Raw genomic sequence first — 24,184 nt, 5'->3', positions numbered from 1 at the left:
AATTGTGTGAGGGGGGAGGGAATGAGTGAGTGTGGGGTAATTGACGGAGGAAGAGGAGAGAGGGGGTGAGTTAGAAAAAGATGGAGTAAGGGTGAGACACAGGGAAGAGAAATACATGCGAGGTGGAAGAGTGAGGGGGGGTGAGACGGAAGGGAGAGAAATACATGGGACGAGGGGGGGAGGAAAGAGAGGGGGCTCGTGAGGTGTGAAATAGGGCGGCGGCCCGCAATACCACCGACACGGGGGGGGCCTGCTTAAAATGTTTGTCCTTTGCCGATGATTTCTGTTGGCGGCCCTGATTGACATAATAGCACTGGGTAAGCTGATAGCTTTGTACTGATCTAAAAGATGCCAAACTCAATACAAACACCAACAATTTACCTACTGTACAGTATTATAATTCATGAAAATGCAGGGCTTTCACAATTATTCAATGTTCTTATCTATATTTGCATATAGCTATCAATTTTAAATATTTTAATTCTGGATTCTATACATCCAGGCACAATCTTTTATACATTTATCTTAACCTAAAACAAACAGGACAAATGTATGTTTTACAATTCTTGTTCAGCTGGTCTTAGCTGATTGGAGGGTGGCTCTTCCTATCTTGTTGAAGCTCACCCCCTCCCACATTTAAGTGGTTAAAAGCTCACTCCATAGCATCTCCCACTCTCAGGGGAACTTGCTTGCTTGCAGTATGATTGTGACAAATCTAATACAGAGTGCTTTTCCTGGTAATGTACAGGTTAATAAAAGCTTCAATCAGGCTTAGAACTATGCAACTAAATTTGACAGATTTATTATAAATCATTCTTCCTGGTAATGCACAGGTTATTAAGAATTTATATTAGTGTTAGGGACCCTTGAGATGTGGTCTGCTGTGTAGTGGCTCAGGGGCTTACAACAATTTGGCCAAAATGTTAAACTAAAAGACCATTTTATTTAATAGATATCTATACATATATATTTAGGCACTGTACCGTGTATGAGTTTCACTGGATGTGCACTGAGCTCTGTCTGTGTTTTATGTTCTGTCTCTTGTTTTAGATGTTTTGTGGAAAAGAAGAAGCTGACTGGTTGCCCAGCAAAACGTGCGTCAGGTCAAGGGCCATAGAGTGACACGTGAAATCACACGCCAAAGACGTCTGCCGCAAAGCAGGAAGAGAGACAGCTCTTGTCCGCATTTGGGGATCTACGGGGTCGGGATACAAGGTACAGTATATAGTTTAAACCATCCACAATTATTACTCATTATCTTGGATATTGTGGTTAACCTAGTGCTCAATCCCAACTATATAAATACTCACCCGTTATATACACACAGACTAGGTACTTAGTACCCAGGCAGCATTGGCTTTTACATTTTAGTTTTCACATGGGTGTGGGGCTACTGTTTTTGTTTTCACTGTGACATTATCGTGTTGTACACTGTCTACACCAATTTGGTGATTTATGAGACACTAGCAGTCTATCTAGATTGGTTTCTTCATTTTACTATAATACCAATAAAAGTTAATTTGTATATCTGTATCATTAAATTATTCTGTGAGGCGTGCGCCTTTCATAGGGATTTTTTCTCCTCCTCCTGCCAGCACAGGTCATCACATATATGATACACTTATCCTAGGCAGCACTCTCCCACACTCACTAACAGGTGGTTAAGCAAGGTATCCGATACCCCAATATCTGTAAATATTAAAGCTACCAATGGCAGAGCTACAGATCAGAACCAGCTCTAATTCCATTCCATTCTAACATCTGAGCATATGGTTTGACTCCCATTTAACATTTGGGTTGCACACGAATACCCTGAGATCCAAAACCTATGCCACACTGAGTGTACTTTATAGGAACAAATCCCCCCTAAGTCTGCTGGTCAGAAAGTGTATCGCACAGCAGATGCGAATGCCAATTATAGACTATAGGGACATACTGTAGTATATGGTAGAGCACCCAAAACTCACCTTGGCAAACTAGACAGCCTCTATAATTCAATATGTCGCTTTGTCCTCCAATGTAACTACAACACACATCACTACGAAATGCTCACAGAACTAGATTGACTATCACTTGAGTCTGGGCACAAAGTTCATCTTTCCTGTTTTGCCTTCAAATAGTTTCTGGGCAACCTACCCCCGCAGCTGAACATGCTCCTCACCCTTAAGACATGCAGCACTTATCTGAGATCTGACTCCAAACGACTGCTGACAGCTCCTCCTCTTATCATGCACCTCACAACTGGAACAATCTACCAGAGACTCTCAATGCCGCCCCCAGTCTAAGTTCTCTCAAAACTAAAGCGTTGTCAAATTTTAATCTGGTCTGTAACTGCTACATACGCCTATAACATATATTATCTTTAACTGTTCATGTAATGTCTTTAAATATAATGTATAACCCTGTTCATTTAATGTTACCATGTATTGTCATCATAACTCTGTGTCCAGGACATACTTGAAAATGAGAGGTAACTCAATTTACTGTATTACTTCCTGGCAAAACATTTTATAAATAAATAAAATAATATAATAGTGTGTCTGAGATCAGATGCATTGTAAGGAGTAAACTCTTCTGTAGTTGGTCCAATTTTCAAATGACCTGAAAATTGCAAGGAACCCTTTAGGGATGTCCACGAAACCCAAGGTTCCTGGATGAAAATCACTGCCCTGTGCCATCAAGGAAAAAGATTGAGGTGTGACCAGAAAATAAACTGACCCGCCCTCTATGAAATCAGTGTAGTCCATTTATAATACCAAAAAGGATGTCTCTGTCATTGTTTGCTACACATAAATATACTGCAGTTGTTTTCAACAGAAATCAATGTTATGACAATAAATGTTGAAACCAATTATTTAAAAAAGAAGCACACTCTCCTCCTTTTAAAAGTTAATCCACTCTTTAATCATCCTCACATATGGCTCTGCTAGTTCTAGTAATCTAAAGCAGAACTGCCTGTCCAGTTTGTGTTCAATAATCCTCATAATGAAAAAGTCATCCAAACGCAAACTGACCTATTTTTCACCTTTTATCTCCATGTTATGATCTGTATTTTTTCCCCCCCCAAGTACAACCCTACCGAAATAGAAATCCTAGATTTGAGACCAGTTCATATTTATGGCAGTGTTAATAGAACAACAAAAAACAAAGAAGCCCAAAGCTACATCCAAAATGACAAAAATATACAGTGAAATACCTATATATCCCTTGGAAAAAAAAGTCATTTAGTTAAACCCTTTGGCCAATGCATTTTAAGCCTGCAAGCCACTTGAAGGCATGACCAAATATTGCAGGTCCTAACAGTAACCGATTAAAATTCTTATTTACCTCTGTAGTTAGAGGAAGAATGATCGCATTCTATAGCAACCATTTACATAGTACATCCCTTTCCTCTTCTGAAACAGACTATAGCACACACCTTTTTGAGCCCTGCCCTCTCTCTAGCAGTGCACCAATTGTATCTCGTGACTGCCTGGTCACATGATGTTCCCCACAGAACTTTGCATCTCTGGTCCTCTTATGCTGCACTGACAGCCAGTTAGTGAACCCACGGGCCGGATCTTCACCGATCGATCACAGGAAAACTTTAATGGCACTTACAAAATGGAAAGAGAACCACTTGAATGTGTTTGACAAAGCACCAGACGGCGCAAAGCGCGTTAGAGTGGTTCCCTTTCCCTTTTGTATGTACCATTAAAGTTTTTTCGCTATTAGCATCGGCAGTCCAGATCTGTATTTTTTGTGCTGTGTACCGCCATTACACCTTCTTCTTGTTACCTGCATGCAGCTGGACCACGCCCTCAAACCATTGTGTACCGGAAACAGAGTGAGTACTTTCTATTTATTTACTTGACTTGGCTTTATTGCCGTGTTACGGTCTGACTATCAACAGAGGAGTGAGCCGGGGGTGTATCCACAAGAGAATTTGGACATTTATCATCAAGGGATATATTTTGGAACCAGAGCGAGGGGAGTTACTATCAGCAATGCCCAGTGTCCTCTTTTACCTGATATACTCTATGTCTCATGAATCATAGCAAGTATTGCTACCACGGTCTCAATCATATACCCAGCATACATATACTCACTCTGTAGGAAATTTTATTCAAACAAAGGACACTTGGATGTTTCATGTTTATACATTTACCAATACAGTCATTTAACAAACAGTCATGCTCAGTCATTTGCTTATTTTAAATCTAGATGCACTGTTGTGGAGTTCCTCCAAAACTTTTGATCTTTCTAATGAAGCCATTTACACGAATACAGTATTTATTTTTTACTAGCTGATATACCCGGCGTTGCCCGGGATTGAATGGTCCCGCTCCCCCTCTCTGTCCACTCACCCCCTATCTCTGCTCCCCATTGCCCTCTCTCGGTGGGTGGGTGAGTTAGTGACTGGGTGGGTGAGTTAGTGACTGGGCAGGTGAGTTAGTCAGTTAGTGAGTGGGCGGGTGAGTTTGTGAGCGGGCGGGTGAGTTAGTGAGCGGGCGAGTTAGTAAGGGCGGGTAAGTGAGTTAGTGAGCGGGGTCTCTCCTAGTGACTGGGTGGGTGAGTTAGTTAGTGGGTGGGTGAGTTAGTGAGTGGGTGAGTTAGTGGGTGGGTGAGTGAGTACGGTATTTATTTTTTATTTTCTCTTTTAGGCTTAACCCTTTAGTCCAACCATTTTACAGAGAAAAATATGAAAACAATACCTTGAATTAAGGAGTGGCTGTGTCACCCATTGCTTCAGTTTCCTTCTCCCAAAGGAAGTTTTAGTATGATCCAGTACCCACATCAAGCTGCCCTTTGTCCTCAGGTCAGTCTGCGTAATTATCAAGAAAAAAAAAAACATGTTGAAAATATACTTATCAAGATTGTATAACAAAAAACTAAGTTAAAAATAATATTATGGGTCTCTCAAACAAACAAAAAAAAACATTTGAAAAAGAAGAGCTGTGGTAAACGTTATAGGAACATGGAATAGGGTGCAAATCCTCCCGGGGTTGTGTGTGGGTAGGAACACAGAAAAAATACAAATAGTCCAACACAATTATAGAACAGTATCTCCAGAACGAATATATAGTTGATACACTCACAAGTGTCGCAGTGATTTCAGCCTTGTGAGAGCGACCCTTCTCCGTGGGTCTGTGTGGATGTAAATTCTTCCAGGTCCACCTCAAAAGTAAGAGAGGAAAGTGCATAGCGCAAACAAAGTCTATTAACAAAAAAGGGGTAATACAGTTAAAATCTCAAAAACAAATGTGGGTATCAGGCATGTAGGACAATCGGGAGGGGTCTAGAAGAGATCTGCCAGTTGCTGAAACAATTACTATGGTGTCAGCTGGGCTTGTGCCCCTCCGATAGGTCACCTCAGCTGCAGCCCTATGCGTTTCACTACTCCTGATAGCTTCCTCAGGGGCTCCTAAAACCAGACTCTGCAAGCTCATGATGTCTCATGCGTCCGACGGCATCCTCTTTGGACTATTCTCATATAAGCTGGTTTTTTTTCCATACCCCTCTCTATAGCTACCCATGTACAAGGCTCTTAATGTAAACCTATGTTATATTTAATGTTTTGCACATTCATTTGTATTAGATACTGTTGCCCTGTCATTTGCAACAGTTTCACATGCATTTTTACGATCCACATGCTTTGTATGGAGATCACGTGTTTGGAGTGTTTCTTCAATCCGTTTATGATGAGGCCGTCGGCCGCGCGCCTGACGTCACGAGTGCCCAAAATCTTCCGTTTTTAAAAGGAACTGTACTCTTGAACATTACGATTCCCTGAGGAAGCTATCAGGAGTAGTCAAACGCGTAGGGCGGCAGTGAAGGTGACCTCCCCTTTTTGGTTAATAAAATTGGTTTGCACTATGCACTTTCCTCTCTTATTTTTGAGGTGAACCTGGAAGAATTTGTTTCCACACAGACGCACAGAGAAGGGTCGCTCACATAAATCTGAAATTACTGCGACACGTGTGAGTGTATCAACTATATATTCGTTCTAGAGATACTGTTCTATAATTGTATTGCACTATTTGTATTTTTCTGTTTTTATTCCCACCCATAACTTCGGGAGGATTTGCGTCTTGTTCCATGCTCGCATAGCCCTTTATGACAACCGTGGAAAGTCTTATTACTGGAGCAGCATTTCACCGAGGTTGTATATTTCAAATGTATATATTTATTACTTTCTATTCATCAAGTAATTTACACTTATTTTTGTTTGCACCTGTGGTAAAAGTTACTGTATGTCACTGTCATGGGAGATCAGTACTTTTAATACCTTTACCTACTGGGATCATTCACTAGGCAAAACAAGGTAGTGGAATAATATAAGGTTTATTCTGATGAGACCAGCAGACATACCAGACACACCCGCAGATATTACACAAAATACAGAAAATATACACTTACTGGGGGTCTGGGGGAGACACTAGCCTAACTAGGTGCAGGGCGCCCACATCAGAAGGCTTACCCTGTCCGCTCCTGATCCAGAAACTTCACAGTACCTTCCTCTGGGAAGATACCTGCCTCTATGCCTTAACCGCGAGCAAGTCAATTCCTAGAACTTGGCTGTAAAATGCAGGACTTATTCTCAGCTAGGCATGCTTCTCCGGCTAAAATCGAAGCCGGTTGCTCTGCTATTTGCAACAGAGCAACTTTGAAAAGCCCGTCAGTGCCTCGCCAACCTAAGCCTGAATTCGTCTGGTTCTCTGATCGGCCAGTCCCCTTACATAGACCTCTGTGTTCTATGTCTAACATGGATAAGGGGATGGCAACCAATCAGAGACCAGATCGTAACTCAGCTAGCCAATCAGAATAGGGGCTTGTCTGGCTGCTGACATCAGAGGAGGGAGTGTGTCGAGCTGGCTCAGAAAGTAGGGCAAGCGGGAAATACGAATTGGCCAATGGGAATCGCGCCTACGAGCAGCGACTTCCCACAGCCAACCCATTGCCTCCCGCGGGGTAGGCTCCCTGCGGGAAGCCCTTGTTCGTTCTCCGGACCCAGTACTCCACCCTTCCCCACTCAGCAACCTGTTCCGGTACCACTGGACATCCTTTCTCCCCTATGATCCACGACCTCTATACAAACAACCTGGCACCTATGTAAATGCCTGGGCTGGCTGTATAGAGATTAATGCACACAATATAAAACATAATACATTGTTTTATTAAACTCCTATCTCTTGGGGAACATTATACATATGGGGGAAAATGGGTCTGAGATACTTGTTGTCGAAAAACAGGACTCTGGGGGACACTGTGTCGCCCCAGTGTAATTCCCCTCGCGTACCCACAGATCCTGCCTGGACGTCGAGGAGAATTACGGGACTACCGGTAACTTTGTCCCCCGAACTCCTACACACAATCTGAACACACATTGATCCAAATATCCCCCTTGAAACTCCCACACCCGTAATCCCATGTCTATTAGATCAGGGCAAAGGGTAACACACATAACAGGACAGGTTTTAGGTATACATTATAGTGTCCGTGGCTTATGGTGCTACTTAATTAGCAGGGATCCACGGTTTTCAGAGGTAACCAGTCGGGCTTCACCTTTATTATTATGGCTACCCCCTTTTGTCACAGTCCCCTACCCCTTTTACATTGGTATTCTATTACAAAACACCTATCAAAATGTTGTATCTAAAATAAAACATTATACGAAATGCCAATATATCAGAGGATTTCCCAACCGTGGAACATAAAAGAAAAAAAACACCCCAGGTGATTTGCAATAATAGTTTTTACCATGATTTTATAAAATATTTTTATTTCTATATTTTTATACTATTCTATACTTGTCACACAAATCATTTGTAGTACATGTATTTACTAAAATGAACCAAATAATGCGCAATGGTGAGAGGAAGAGAAGACGCAGATCAGCCAATGAGAGGATGGAAGTGGGAGAGAAGTAGGGAGAGAAAGGAGGATCAGGACATTGAGAGGATGCGAGTTCAAGGAGAATACAGTCAAGGAGAATACAGTCAGCGAGAACATGGAAGAGACTTGAGGATGGGTGCTGCATAACGAGGAGGATCAGGTCAGTGGGAATAGGATATGGAGGATTGGGTCAGTAGCACCGGACAGCGGTAGAGAGGTGATAGGAACAGATAAAGAAACTTGCGGGTCCTCCAATAGCAGTCTCTCTCTTCCTCTTCCTCTTCCAGCCCTTCTCCAAGTTGCCATGATACAGCATCTTGTGGGGGACAGTATGTGTCCAGATAACTTGCGGTATCCCCTTGGCAAAACTTCAGGAGACTTACCAAGGAGGGCTAGCCATGGGCTTGGCAGGACCAAAATTCCCAACATTTCCATAAGAGAGCAATATTTGGGTAATTCCACCATATGTGGTACATTGAACCTCTAACATCACAATTTCTAAAACAGAGTGGGGATACATTCATTTTTTGTTGAATTTGTGCAAACGAGAAGGGCAAATGTACTAATAGAACATCATTTTATAATAGTTCTCCTTTATCAGCGTGGCCACACCATCCCATATCTTCTCCTACTCTTCATCCTCCAGACCCTTCCCTATGTGCCTCCCATTGTCAAATGTAATTCATTTGAGGGTCCCAATTGCTTAAGATAATTGACCGATACAACATAGAGATCAGGTTCTTGCACAAGCTTCTGCATATGGATTCAAAGTAGGTACTATTGACGGAGGAGGCTCCCGGGCAGCCATCTAAAGGATTCAGTTGTTGGCGTGTTATTCTTTGAAATAGCTAAATGGTCTGATCTTCGCATCCTGGAGAAGGTCTCAGAACCTGGCCACTCCTTTCTCTTCGTACCATACTGTACAAATGATTTGATTCTAGATTCAAGTTATTTATTTATATTTATAAAATGTTTTACCAGGAAGTAATGCCAGCCTCAACTGGGGACAGAGGGTGCAGAGACCTTGTACAGGGGCCCAGGGCGGAGTGTTGACCTGGGTCCCAGGGTTGTTAAGCGGGAAAGAGGCGTGGGGGTAAAGAATGATGGTGGAGAGGTCGAGGAGCTGGTAGGCCCTCAATACTCTTGTAGGCTCAGCACCAGCTGCAGTAGAGGGCCCATTCTGTATAGATGCCAACATTCCCAAAAATGTCTAGGGACTGCTACCGTGGAGTCCGAGTGTGGTCCACTGTGTGGCGGACCGCCAGAGACAATTATAGCCGTGCAAGGCACTGTATTAAATAATAAATAGCAATAGTACCAACTGTACAAAAGAAAAAAAAATCATGATTTAAAATAAACGTAATAAAACATATACCTCTGGCTAATTTACCCTGTATCATTCTCTCTCTATCACCCTCTGCACCCCACTGTGAAAGGTTGAGTCCCAGCCTTTATTTAAAGAAGCAGCAGCATCAGACCCTGAGAAGAATGAAAGAGGCTTTTGCTGTTCTCTGAACCTTCTTTTAATTAGGGATTCCACATTCAGGTGTACAACAACCAGTTCTCCCAGCGTGATGTCTCCAGCCACAGAATAGCCAGCAATATCTGCATTAGAAAGTTTGCATCCTTTCACTGAAGTTCCACAGACATCCTCATATCATATAACAGCAATAAGGAGTGCAGCAGGCCCCTAGGGAAAGGGGCACCCTCCCTTTTATTACTGGTTAATTTGGACCAAACCAAATTTAGTAAACCACACAGGGAAGTTGTCTCACAAAACTTACACAATTAGCAAATATAATACACTTCACACAACATACAATTTTCTATAGCAAGCCCCCCAAAAAACAGTACATTTTACAAACATCCCATGCATGTCTTTACTCTGCAAAATAAATGACATTCAGTATCACTTATTTTATTTCCCCCCCCCCCCCATACCATGGTATAATCCACCCTGAATGGTATGCAGGAAGGAAACGCCCTTTTCCTTTTTAACAGAGACTGCCCATGGCTGTATAACATCAAACTGTGTTTAACTCCAACCAGACCTGTATTGTACTGACTGACCTCAGGACACCACATTAAAGGTTAGTAAAGTTTCAGGTAAAGGAAACAAAAAAAAGATCGCTGGGCCCAGCAGAAAAAGACAGAAACAGAAAGAAAGAAAGAAAGATAAAGTGGTGCACTTGATCCCAGAAAGCAAAACATGCCTTTAACTTCTACAAAAGTGCAAGCAGCCATGTCACACTCACTGCCTGTCACTCTTCCCAAGTACAAGTAACTTCTGATCGCTCATACCTCCTCACGCTACTGGAACCTGTCAGATTTTCCCACCCACCAATTACCTCCTCAAGCTAATTCCCGAAAGTCCCTCATGCAATACACATGCTTATTAACCACTTCCTCTCCCACCCACTGCTATTAACCCCTGCACAACCATACTACCTGTGAATCATGTTGGAGCGTAGAATTTGGGGCAGGGAGAAAACAACCAGATCTGTAGTATGGAGCCACGTCCTTGCCCTGCTTCCTCCTCCTATAGGAGGAGGCTGAAAAGGGATGTGCAACCTCACTGGCTGTCCCTGGGTGAGTGACAGCCTATCACAGAAGGGGAGGGATATGCAGACACTCCAGTGGCACGACATCTGGTATTGGCCAGGGAGGCCCCGGTTCGGGATATTTGCCCCGGCTCTCCCCCCCTGTCACCGGCCCTGATTGGGGACCAGATACTGGGACTGACTTATTGGGTCTGACTTGGTATTAGCAGTTCCTCTATTCTTATTGAGGCGTGGAAAAGAAGATAACAAGTTGTCCTTATCTGCTTTAAGTCAGGTGACCAGACATACCAGTTTTAGAGCACTTGTCCCCTGTGTTCCAAAAGGCGGAGTAAAGTGTCTTAATTTGCGCCAGTTTTGAAATTGCGAGTGGCAATTTTAAAACGGGTACAAAGGAGACGTTTTAGTCCCCAGCTGCAGCCCGGCTTTTTTTAACACCACCTCCGCCATTGGACCTTGAGCCCGCCCAGAAGTCGGGCCCAACTTTCGCATCCGCTAGTTGGACTGGGGGCCACCCCCAAAGGTAAAATTAATGCGTTTTCCTTGGTCGGGGAGGTGTGTGTTTTTTTTTTTTTGGGGGGGGGGGGGGGGGTGAGTTTATTGGTGTAATCTCTGTTCAAATATATTGCAATGAAATGAAATGGTCCGCTCATGAGAAAATTCAGAGTGAATTTACTAAACAGTTATGTGGGGTAGGGGGAGAAGTGTGTGGGGTGGGGGATTGAGTATGTGGGTCAGTGGGGTTGGGAGGGGGACAGATTGACTGTGGAGAGGGGAGGGAGAAGGCAGGGATGAGAGAGGGGGGGGGCATTGAGTGATCAAAAGAGGGGTGTAAGAGGGATGGGGGAGATGGAGGACTGACAGGGCGGTGTGAGAGAAGATGGAAGAGAGTAATAGAGAGAGGAGGGTGGAGTGAGTGAGAGATGACTAATAAATAATTGATGATTAATAAATCATTTCGTATTTTGTGCCTGTTTGTCACTTTAAAAATATGGTCACCTTAGCTTTAAGTAACAAACTAAAGATAGTTTTGACCAGGAAAAACAAAACACCTGACCAGATGTAGACCAAAATAATAACGAAGAGGAGTTACCGGGCTATTTGCAAATATTAAATGAATGCACCCTTTCTATGTCTGGTCATTTCTAACATTTTTCCTTGTGTATAATGAAACTTAGATATAGACAACAAGAAACATACTTGATTCTGTAAGATTTCCAGGTTCTTTAATGTTGTCCCATTCATTTTGATGTAGTCACATTTACTTGACAGCTGTGTGAAATTGCTGCAAACAGAAAAGCATATTAAGGAATACATACGTGTACGGTGCTATGTCCTATACGCTTCTTTATTGTTACATCAATAAAATAACTTTATCCACAAGGTATGAACTGGACAATGTAGCTAAATGCAAACATTGCAGACTATCAAAAGGTTGATTGCTATCCAGTTTTTACCACAAAATGCAACAGGTTATATATATATCATGTTACTTGAACATCACTTAGTGTCCTCATCAGAAAATTCAGAGTGAATTTACTAAACAGTTTCATGGATCATTGTGTGGGTTGGGTGGAGGGGAGAAGTGTGTGGGATGGGGGGAGGGGTTGAGAGTGTGGGGTGGGGTAGAGGATTGAGAGTGTGGGGTGGATTGAGAGTGTGGGGTGGCATTAAGTCAGTGGGGTGGAGGATTGAGTGGGTGGGGTGGAGGATTGAGAGATTGAGAGGGTGGGGTGGAATTGAGCGTGTGGGTTAGGGGGGATGGGAGAGGGACAGTACTGAGTAATTGAAATGCCTCCTTGCATAAATAAAATCACATCTGTGAAGCTAATCACCATGCAAACCTCTTTCCAATGCAGCAGCAAATGTTTAGCTCTGCATTAGAAAACCTAAAATGCAGATAAAATAACATTATGTGAGCAGATTTCCAAAATAAATAGTGGCATCTCCAACCATCTGCAGTCTGAATGTTAAGACTACTAGCAGTGCTTGGAGTTGCATGCACACCAACAAAATGATACTTTAGATAGCATTTTTGTTGCTAAAAAATAAAAAAGTCTAAAATATTGATTTGATTGTTTTCTATATCCAAAACCAATGTATTTTTACTTACAATATGGTCACCTAGGTTGCCTTGCTTTTGTGAGCCAATAGAAAGCTGCAGCATCAGATCATGATGTCACTTTGTTGGGTTAATACAGTGGCCTTACTATTTATTTCCCCAAAGAGGCACACAAAAATTTAAATATTTAGAAAATTGAGCGTTCCCCTCCCAGGAACTCTTCAATTTGAAATATGAAACACACCAAAAAAATGGAGAGATTGCGGTTTAAATTTTTTATTTGAAATGTGTTCCGTCCTCACTGGATCATTACTACTTTACAGAAGTTTCATGTACAATTTAAAACAAGTACTTTTCTCGTGTTCCCCTTTTCCATGCTGTTTTTAATTCTTTGGATAAAGGAAGTGTAGACTCTCTCTGCAATTTACTCAGTAATTACCATATTATCTACCCAACAGAATTCCCCCCAAAAATGGCTACTTGAAATTCTTTTTTTTGGCATATACCAAAAGCCTACTTATCTACAATAAACAAATATATTGGCTCTGTGAGGATAATGTACAACAATGCGGAGGACTAATACAGATCTGTTGTGAGAAAACGTACGGATTCCTGTCGGTCTGTTCTAATAAATAGATAATATAATTTGAGCTCTCAGATAGCTTTTTCAGATAATCAGAAATAAACCAGCAAAATTCCTATAAAACTTCGCCAGCCGGGAAAAATGCGCCGGATTTTATTTTGCGAAAAATTCACCAAAATCGCAAAGTCATCACTCTGAAAGTTTTATTTTTGATGGATGAACAAAAGTAAGGTAGAAGTGATACCTTTAATAGCTAACATATGGTTAAAAAGAGTGCAAGCATTCAGGACCACAATTGTCTCCTTAGGTAAAAACCTGCCTGAAGAGACCTTTGCGGTCCTTGAAAGCTTGCACTTTTTTCAATCACGTGTTAGCTATTAAAATGGTGTCACTTCTACCATACTTATGTTCGTCTGTTCTATGGGTTAACACTGTATTATCCCCCATCTGCTTTTGATGGTGAAAGTCAAGTCTACAATGGTGTTTGTGACCATACTTACCTAGGACTGCGAAGTATCTTTTCCAAATTGAATTCTTGAAGGTATTTGATGACAGCAGCCAAAGAACAAATCACAGTCTTCTCTAAATTCAGGATTTGAGACAGTCTTTGTGAACCTGAAGAGAGACATTCATTAACAAATGTAATTATTTGACAAGCATAACTTCTAACATCTGAATGTGTTCAACTGTCTGCTGCAAATAAACTAATGTACAGTGTACCAATCCGTACGATTATTTTAAACGTAGCTCCAGTTGACAGGGTCACACGGCAACTAATTAAATTTGGCAAAAACAAATACAACATCTCTGCACTACATGGGGTCGCAGGGGTAGACCTCCATTTGACTGTTGGTAAAAGATAGGATGAATTTAAAGCTGCAGTTCAGGCAATATCCTGCATGTGTGTTTTTTTAATAAATCAGTTCTGTAGTAAGAAAAAATACTTTTAGCATTTTCTGTTTTAAAAAAAAAAAACAATTTTGAAAGACCAATTTTCTTGTATTCTATTTTTAAAAGCATGCTTGTTGCTACTGTATAGCAACCATTTACATTCCCCATATTTAAAGAGGTCGCCAAACTTTGCCGATCAATACACGGAGAACGAATTGACTGGCAGCTATGCAGTTCTTTAGGTAAGTAGAGATCGCCCACATGAAACTATTGAAGTAAAAAAATAAAACTAAAAAAAAACAAAAAAAAGACTGAACTGCAGCTTTAAAGCATCTGTTCGTGTGAATTTGTTTTTACTCATTCATGTGGATTCACATCCTTATTCTTGGAAAATAAATTAATCTCATCTGCAAAGCCTTAACCATCACATGGATTGCTTTCATTCATCCATAGCAAGTCTCGTAAGAGAGAAAACATCCCAGATACCCAAAGTAGAGCCAAAAACTATTTCTTTCTTCACAGAACAACTCTAGGAAAGGTGCATGTTTCATCAAGTGTGGCCAGACACGGAACGCACCACCTTATTTCTTGAAGTGGCCTTAGTCCACTCAGCTGGGTGACCTCTGCCGGCCTCTGGCTTCCGATTCTTGGACAGACTATACCTTTCACCGGCTAATCGGTCAGACAGTCGCCTGCATGTTTGGCTGGATGGACATAATGGATGGATTGTAGACACTTAACCACTAACTTCCATAATGAGCAAGAGAAAACAACTGTCACTTCTCAATTACTTCACTAAATAATTACTCTACAAAACTCTACTTGTCAAGAAGGTACAGCAATAACAGAGTGAAAACCATTAGAACAAAATTGCATCTTTCCACCGATATATAGTGAAAAGGAAAAAAGTAGCGCTAACCACTAACTACCTACTAAGTGAACACAAATGATTGTAAATAAAGTGTAAACAAAAAATGGTGCCTAAGATTGTGTTAAATACAAAATGATGGATGTTAATAACAGCCCTGAAACATATATGGTGACAGATATGAAATTGTCCCGTATGAAAGTCAGTATTAAAAGTAATACTCAAGTCCAGCTGCCAGAATCCATAGAGGGAGTTCCACATCCCTCCAAAAACGAATTGAAGGAAGATGTCCTCTGGCGCGTAGACTCAGGCATAATATGTAATGGAAGATTACAAATAGCAGTGTTACTGAGCAAAAAATATATACCGATTAGGTTTAATTATTGTGGAAAGAAGGCACTTCCAGTACATATGTGCCTTCTATATAGAGGCTTGTTTCTTATTGGATCAGAAGATAAAGGTAAGCTTCTATTGAGTCTACGTGCCAGAGGACATCTTCCTTTCTTTCTCCAATATATATGTAACGCACTTTCCCCACCCCCTGAGAGATGTGTGGCTACGGTGTGTGTATATGGTGCAATACCTGTGGTGCACAGACGATTCATCCCTTCAGGGTCACAATATGCGGTGGGGATGGCTTTGGAGTGGCACCTTAAGGAGTCCGCACCCTTAACTAAGAAGGCCACTCTATCTTCTATGATCGCCGCGGTATGGGTACATGGCTCATCCCTGGTCCAGGGATCTCCTCCCAGAAGTCATCATCGGGAGTGGTGCTAAGGCCTGGTCTTCGGGATAGGGCATCCGCTCCAATATTCAGTGGCCCCGGTTTATATTTCAGGGTAAATTTGTAGTTTGATAAGGCTGCCAACCATTGATGGCCGGTAGCATCCAACTTGGCGGTGGTCAATATGTAAGTGAGCGGATTGTTATACGTCCTAACTTCAAAAGTGACGCCATAGAGGTAATCATGGCGTTTATCCACGATTGCCCATTTGAGAGCAAAGAAATTCTGCTTGTGTACCGGATAGTTCTGCTCTCTGGGAGTCAGACTACGGCTGACGTAGGCTACTGGTCGTAGTCCCTCCGGGTATTTCTGGTGCAGGACAGCACCCAAGCTGTTGAGACTTGCGTCTACATGGAGAATGTAGGGCTGTTCTGGGTCGGCATAAGCGAGAACAGGTGCTTCTGTTAGACTTTTCTTCAGACCCAGGAAGGCCTGCTCACATTCTGCCGTCCATTTGTCATCCAAAGGCTGTCTGGCAGAGGTGGCCTTTCGCCCTGTGTCCTCATGGTATATATTAAGGAGATTGTTGAGAGGCTTGGCCATGCTTGAATACCCCTCAACAAAGCGTCGATAATAGCCACAGAAGCCAAGGAAAGAACGCAGCTCCATGACATTCTCAGGTCGGGCCAATTCACCACTGCTTCCACTTTAGCTGGATCAGTGGCGATCCCTTGAAAAATGGGGGATTAGGGGAAGAAGGGAAAGTGACTCTCGCATCAGCTTAATGTACAATATTAAGAATAGTAACAAAGGTGCAAAAGGGGATAAGGAGTAGTTATAAAGTGAGAGACAAGAACACCCTCTTGAAAGCACTCATTGTAGTGTATGATGTGATGAATGAATTAATAAGCAATACTTTATTAACAATGAATTAAAATAAATGGATATAAAACTAAACTAAATAATATGGCGATAAATTACTCACATGGGTGACCAAACATATAAAACAATCCAAAGTGCTCTATACATAAACTGAAACAGAGGGGAAATCCATAACAAGCAATTACTTAATAGTAATGAAATAGCTCACAATTGATATAGGAGGACCCCTAGGTCCAGCACTAGAAAATGATAAAAAAAACCTGTACATTCTAAACAGGTAGCATGAGACTGACCATTTAGATATTCGTAAATAAATGACATGTGGATGTTCCTACAGAAACCACAGATAACATAGAATAGTCCAAAACTAATGTGTCAAATAACACAGTCAATATTACCAAGGTGCACAGCTAGTATAAAGGCACCTAGAATACTGAGTCCAGGATCACAGCAAATAACTAAATAGTTGCCTAGTTGTTAAATAAACATTAATATGATAGATCCTAATACATAAAGTGCATAAGAGCCCACAAAGTGTGTTGAAATGGCTCTGAGGCATGGATCTAGTACGTATCAAGTTATCGCCTCCTAAATTAAATGCACTTTAAGCAACAGTAGGTAGTTCGTAGCAAATCTGTAGTGAGGAACAATCAAATCGTAAATCAATAGATAGGGTGGAACCGCAAGTGTAACACACACACTTAATTCAGCAGCCAGCTACTGTGTAGATTAAATGTAGCAACAAGAAAGGTACTCCGACCATGCTACAACAGTATCAAAATCAAAAGGCTACTGTGTTAATTGCGCCATCGTCATGGCGTAATAAACATATACAGTTAATATAACTTCAAACAAAGTTATATTAAGCCCATAATGGCGGTTAGCAAAGTGTGTGGAGATCAAACCTGCAAAATAGCAACTTGCGGATAAACCGGCACTCAACAGTGCCTCTCACCCTCATCCCTGCATGAATGCGTCATGACGTCAGCCTGGTCCCGCCTCCCACCTGACGTACGTTTCACGGAGGCGCTTTGCCGAAGGTGGGCGATCCCATCAGCAGACACAATGTGTCCCACGTAGGTCACCGATGTGTGGCAGAACCGGCACTTGTCGAGTGACAGTTTCAGGCCTTCTCGTCCCAGACGGTCCAGCACTTTTAGCAGCCATTCATGTTCCTCTAAGGTCTTACCAAAGACGATAATATCTTCCAGGTAGAGATGAAGGCAGTCTTCTCCTGGTCTTCTGCACTCATCGGTACCTGGTAGTACCCGGATCGCAAGTCCAAGACACTGAACCATTGACTCCCCCGTCAGGGCGTTGAGAATCTCTTCGATGTGGGGAAGTGTACTGATTGGGTACCGTGAGAGATTGTTCAGTGTCCGGTAGTCAACACACAATCATCACCGACCCATTCTTCTTCCTCACCACCACGATGGGCGAGGCATAGGGACGCCGGGATTTGGTCACAATCCCCGCTGTTTCCATCTCTTGTAAGACGTCCCTTACATCGTCCACATCCTGAGAGGCGATGCGACGAGAATGCTCTCGGAAGGGGGTGGTGTCACTGAGACGGATGGCGAGTTGGGCGTTTCGGCTGCAGCCCACATCCATCTCACTTGTGGAGAATATGGCCTGATGTTCTTCTAACTTGGCCGTGAGTCGGTTTTTCCATTCAGCCGAAAGATCTGAATCTCCGAAGTTGAACGTCAGTCCAGCTGGTGGCTCTGGCACCGCGGCGGTATTCACTTGGGGCATATCTTCCACAGGAGTAACAGGGTATATTCACCCCAATTTTCGGCCTTGGTCGAAGGCCATGGGGTAGGGCGAGATATTTTGGATCAATACTTTTATTTTTCCAGGAATCTTGGAGATCCATTCCAGCACTTCAGGTATCAAGTTGTAGCCTCGCTGGGTATCCTCCTCGGGAGTACTCTCCAGGGAGAAGAGGTGGTCAGCTTCATCCCGGTCGGGGTAGCAGCACAATGCTACCATACGCTTCACTCCCTGGTGGAATTTTTGTTAACCCAGGTTGTAAGTTGAAGAGGTCTCCATACCCGTCTTGGGCACATATCTTGCTACTCTCTTCCAGCAGAAGGGGATGGATTGTTAAAGGATCCAGGGGTACCTCGCCAGCTTCTCGCAGGTAGGCCTGAATCATGGTCCGCACTACGTTGGGGTTGGTTCCTAGTATTACGGGGGGGTTGGGGTGCTCGTGAGGCTCAGGGCATATCAGTACACAATCAGAGGGAGTAATTGGCTGCTATTTAAAGCCCTGGAACAAATGCAGCCAATTACAAAGTCCAGGAAGAGGTTTGCCAGGATCAAAGATGGCTGTAACAAGTAGCTGACTTCCTATTAGGCCTGGGCCTAGAGCAGCAACATTTTGTGGCGGCAGAATTTGGGGGCGGAATACGCATGCGCAATCGGTGCTTGCCTGCAGCATGTGGGTAACCGGCACTTGCTGGCCGCGCATGCGCCATGTGCGGCCTGCAAGTGCCACTTAGTTAGCCATATCCTATATCCTTGATTAGTTAGCCAGATCCAATATTTTCAAGCAGTAGTTATAAAGCATAGACATTAACTTATCAGAACGTTTTAAGATGAGATATAATGATTATGCTTTTAATCAGTGAATGCAACTTTCCTTATATGAAGCATGGTAGAAAGCTCTGTACAGCTGTAGGCCTACAGCCCAGAGGATTCGGTCCCATGGAGCAGCAGTAGATGTGTAATCAGTTTTTATATATTTTTTATCACTGGGTTATCTGCACATTATATTGCACTACTTATCAATATTGCGCCATGAACACCAGTATGTTTACTAGTTCCGCTGAATAAATGCTTCAACATCGACAAGACAAAAATTGCTACTAGAAACATTTCTTCATTAACGGTTTAACATGCTGATAAAATATGAATATACATTGTCCCAGAGTAACAATGATTCAGCCACAGGGACATCTTTATCATGCAATACCTGCCCAATAATGTATGCAAGATACATGGCAATTGCAATTTGTGTAAACTTTACAAACATTGAGGGGCTCTGAGTGAGTTAAAATGAAGTAAGCCTTAATCTACAGATCAAAAGGTATATATCTGGATTTTAGAATAAATGAGAATATCAATTTAGCTTAAAAAATGCTGGAAATGTACTTAAGTAAATTGCCAGAAGTGCAAAAACATTGGTATTTTGATTTATTTACTCTAAGAAAACAAATGCCCGCATGGATCTGCTCAGGTGCCAGCCAAAAAATTCAGGGCATGGAAATTCTGCTACTTTATAGACATAACCCAAATACTGTAGTGCTAAAGAAAACAGATCTTGTTTTTCTTTTGACTATAACTTCCAAAAAAATCAACATTCATGTTGTGTTGGCAAATATGTATTCAAAGATACAAAGACATTTACAGAACAAAAGACTTCAGAAAGATTCAGTATCTTGTTGAACTTTAAGAAATATTTCATGGAGAGAACTGTTCGAAATGTATACAGTGTGCTATTACAATACAAATAATAATTTCAGATTTTATGCATGTTTTTCTAATGTTCTGTGGAATAGTCTATATAAAAAATGCATATAATTAGCCACCTTATTGTTATGTTATGACCAGTATGAACTTTTATCTGCATGGGGCCAACATATTCCACAGCGCAGTACAATGTGGGAGGACAATATATGTTAAGACAAACAGAGATAATAGGAAGGAGGTCCGTGCCCCAAGGGGTGTATGATCTAGAACAGCGTTTCCAAAACGGTGGGTCGCGACCCGGCACCGGGCCACGGCACCAAAATTGCCGGGTCGCAGCGAGGCTGGCCGCGCGGTGTCTCCCGTCCCCCCTGCTCAATTTTAAAAAAATGCCGGCGATTTCCCCCTGCGGTCCCGCGCGCTTGCGCAGGGCAAGCAGGGTCTGCTCCCTTCCTCCCCCCCCGCTCCCAACGTGGGACGGAGGAGGAAGTACCAGCTCCTCTGCGTCCCGCACGTTACGTGGGACGGAGGGGGAAGTTCAAGCTCCTACTGCGGCCCGCTTCCCCCCGCGGCCAGCTTCCCCCCGCAGCCAGCTTCCCGAGCTCACCTCCTGTGGCACCCCCTCCCGAGCCCACCTCCCGTCCCCCCAAGCCCACCTCCCGTCCCGGGCAGCAGGGGATATCGGGGGCAGCAGGGGAAAGCGTCCGGCGGCAAGGTAAGTCACCCCACCCAGTCACTGCCTCCCACCCAAGTGCCCCTGGTCCCCCTCCCACCCACCCAAGTGCCCCTGGTCCCCCTCCCACCCACCCAAGTGCCCCTGGTCCCCCTCCCACCCACCCAAGTGCCCCTGGTCCCCCACCCACCCAAGTGCCCCTGGTCCCCCTCCCACCCACCCAAGTGCCCCTGGTCCCCCTCCCACCCACCCAAGTGCCCCTGGTCCCCCTCCCACCCACCCAAGTGCCCCTGGTCCCCCTCCCACCCACCCAAGTGCCCCTGGTCCCCCTCCCACCCACCCAAGTGCCCCTGGTCCCCCTCCCACCCACCCAAGTGCCCCATGTCCCCCTCCCACCCACCCAAGTGCCCCATGTCCAAGTGCCCCATGTCCCCCTCCCACCCACCCAAGTGCCCCTGGTCCCCCTCCCTCCCACCCAAGTGCCCCTGGTCCCCCTCCCTCCCACCCAAGTGCCCCTGGTCCCCCTCCCACCCACCCAAGTGCCCCTGGTCCCCCTCCCACCCACCCAAGTGCCCCTGGCCCCCTCCCTCCCACCCAAGTGCCCCTGGCCCCCTCCCTCCCTCCCACCCAAGTGCCCCTGGCCCCCTCCCTCCCTCCCACCCAAGTGCCCCTGGCCCCCTCTCCAGTCACTCACATCCGTCGTTGCCTGTAATTCACTGTTTGTGTCTGTGTGGGTATAGGGGAGAGCGAGTGTGTGTGGGTATAGGGGAGAGCGAGTGTGTGTGTGTGTGTATCTGTGTGGCTGCGTGTGTATCTGTGTGGCTGCGTGTGTGTGTGTCAGTGGCTGCGTGTGTGTGTGTCAGTGGCTGCGTGTGTGTGTGTCAGTGGCTGCGTGTTTGTGTCAGTGGCTGCGTGTGTGTGTCAGTGGCTGCGTGTGTGTGTATCAGAGGCTGTGTGTATGTATCAGTGTGTGTGTCAGTGGCTGCGTGTGTGTATCAGTGGCTGTGTGTGTGTGTATCAGTGGCTGTGTGTGTGTCTGTGCAGGCCCTATAGGCCAGTATAGGCGATAAAATTTTTAGTGGGTCACGAAGGAGAAGTTCAAAAAATAACCGGGTCACGGAAAAAAAAGTTTGGGAAACCCTGATCTAGAAGGATGGAAGTGAAGACCCAAGGAATAATGTGTGCGAGTTTCTTAGCGATGGTTTGGCTATCAATATTAGGACATGGGTATGGGCTTCCAGGATGAAAGTAAAAGAAAGAAGTCAGTAGAATTTTGGAAAGGTCTCCTGGAAAAATCGTGTTTTTAGGCAACTTTTAAATGTATGTATGGTAGGGGAGAGTCTGATTGTGCGTGATATAGAATTCCAGAGTTGGGATGCAACATGGGGAAAAAAGTCTTGGGGGCGGGAGTGAGAGGACGTAATATGGGAGGTAAAGATACGTACAGACGAGACCACGAGTATTCTAAAGCTTGCCTTAAACTAGCCCAGTTACATTCTGGGTATGTGCTGGGTGTAACCTGGCTAGTTTAGGGCAAGTTTAAGGCATGTCTGCATTGACTAATGACCCATAGGATTAACACAGCAGGGGTCCCTGGCAGTCCCATTCAGTTTGAATGGGACTGCCAGGGACCCCCGCTGTTAATCTGATGGGCCATTAATCAATGCAAAAATGCTGGGTCTAGTTTAAGGCAAGTTTAAGGCATGCATCCAGCATTTACCTCTGTCTTTTTGGCGATTGCCACTGGTTTGTGTTAGAATAACCGTGGGCACTACAGTAGATGAAGTGCAGAGCGTAGACGGTGCGTGTGTGAGAGAAATTAGGTTAGTGATATAGAGAGGAGAGGTGTTATGTATAGCTTTGTAGGTGAACACTTGTCTTGAATTGAGTAGCCAATGTAGTGATTTGTATAATGTTTCAGCAGAAGACTATGCACATTTGTTACATATGGCTGTGCAATTAATTTGCTTGTGTAGCAACTGGAGAAATGCTATACTGGATATTAGTGCGTTAATACCTTTTTTGCCTTAGTGTTAAGGAGTTTGTGTACTGTATTGTTAGAGGATTGCAATTACTATACAAGTCTTTAATGCACAATAGCTGTTAACATTAGCTTTGTTTATCGGGAATATATGCAGCAGGGGCAAAACATAAATGTATGACATTATGTATCCAAATTAAATACCCTACTATGCATCACGCCTCCTCTGCATCCGTGGTGTATGTGTGTGTGTGGTGTGTGTGTGTGTGTATATATATATATATATATATATATATACACACACACACACACACACACACACACACACACACACACACACACACTGTCTGTCTCTGTACATTCTCCCTACCTACCAATTAGATTGTAAGCTCCTCGGGCAGGGACACCTCTTCCTTAATGTTATGTCTAAAGCTCTTATTCCCAAGATCTGTTATTTATTCGATTACCACATGTATTACTACTGTGAAGCGCTATGTACATTAATGGCGCTATATAAATAAAGACATACAATACAATATATATATTACACACACGCATACATACGTACACTCACATACACACACAAAACACGGATGCGGAGGAGGCGTGATGCATAGTAGGGTATTTAATTTGGATGAAAACACACAAAATGCTTATCGCTCTCCAAAGATACCGTTATTAACATAAAAATCTCATGGTGCATAGGGTAGAGAATATATGAACATAGAGATCCAGTCAGGGTAAAGATCCTGGTTGGACAAGAAACCCACAATTGCACTCTATGAGGACAAACAATAGGTGGGACGGAAATATAGTCCCAGGCTTGTAGCCTAATGTGCCAAACGACGCAAAACAAAAAAGCATTATTAAGACATACTAGGGGGCAAATGTCATATTTAATTTGCGTGGGGAGCGCCGGGCCATTAGAACAGCTATAGCCGATAGGAGGAGAGCAGGGCTGGCTGCTTAACCACTGCAGCTTGTGGGCAGCAGTTGGCGCTGCAGAGCACTCCATAGCTGCTCCTCTCCAGATCGCCCGGTGACCCTCCTCTGCGATGCCGTGCACTAGAGCTGACAGCTGCAGAGACAGCCTTATGAAGTGAGGAGAGAGCGGCTGACAGCTGCAAAGAGAAGAGAGATCGGCTATCGCGCGGCAAAATGTTAACGCGATCCCGGTTATAACACAGTCTAATTCTGTGGCCCCGAAGGACCGCGTTATAATGGGGTTCAGCTGTATATATTATGGAGGGAGTGCAGGTTAACTCCCTCACTTTGCAGACAGGCAGACCACACCCTAAATGTATGCTGTGCTAGGATGTGGAAAATTAACTCCAGAGCAGGGCTTTAAAAGGCAGTGCTACCTGTTCCAGAACTTGCAGAGACAGGTCATGAGGCTGTGGGGACTGTCCAGAAGGGTGTACCTGGGAGCTGCAGGACACTAAAGCTGTTAACAAGGTTATCCATTAGGAAGTTATGCAGCCCAGGTGGTGTGTCTGGCACAGGAGATGGACTTTCTTCAGGAACCTAAAGTAAGTATAATTTAGTCTGCTTTTGTTGCACTGCCTGTGATACAGCTATCCCTGAGTTTTGTTTAACCGGTAAGCAGGGTATCTGTC

The 24,184-nt window shown here is 43.8% G+C and overlaps 1 protein-coding gene across 4 annotated transcripts in view; it reads right to left on the bottom strand.

Annotated features, from left to right (window-relative positions):
* The window catches only part of MSH3 (mutS homolog 3), a 239,535-nt gene that overhangs the window by 113,395 nt on the left and 101,956 nt on the right, over positions 1-24,184 (bottom strand). For all 4 annotated transcript variants that reach the window (XM_075592324.1, XM_075592301.1, XM_075592316.1 and 1 more), the window contains 3 exons: positions 13,579-13,693; positions 11,634-11,718; positions 4,695-4,804 (listed from right to left, as the gene is read on the bottom strand). In XM_075592324.1, coding sequence (XP_075448439.1) covers positions 4,695-4,804; positions 11,634-11,718; positions 13,579-13,693 — 310 coding nt within the window. The remainder of the gene's footprint in view (positions 1-4,694; positions 4,805-11,633; positions 11,719-13,578; positions 13,694-24,184) is intronic.

Source organism: Ascaphus truei, chromosome 1, assembly GCF_040206685.1.
Source record: "Ascaphus truei isolate aAscTru1 chromosome 1, aAscTru1.hap1, whole genome shotgun sequence".
Classification (NCBI taxonomy): domain Eukaryota; kingdom Metazoa; phylum Chordata; class Amphibia; order Anura; family Ascaphidae; genus Ascaphus; species Ascaphus truei.
This window is presented reverse-complemented; position numbering and strand designations above follow the sequence as displayed.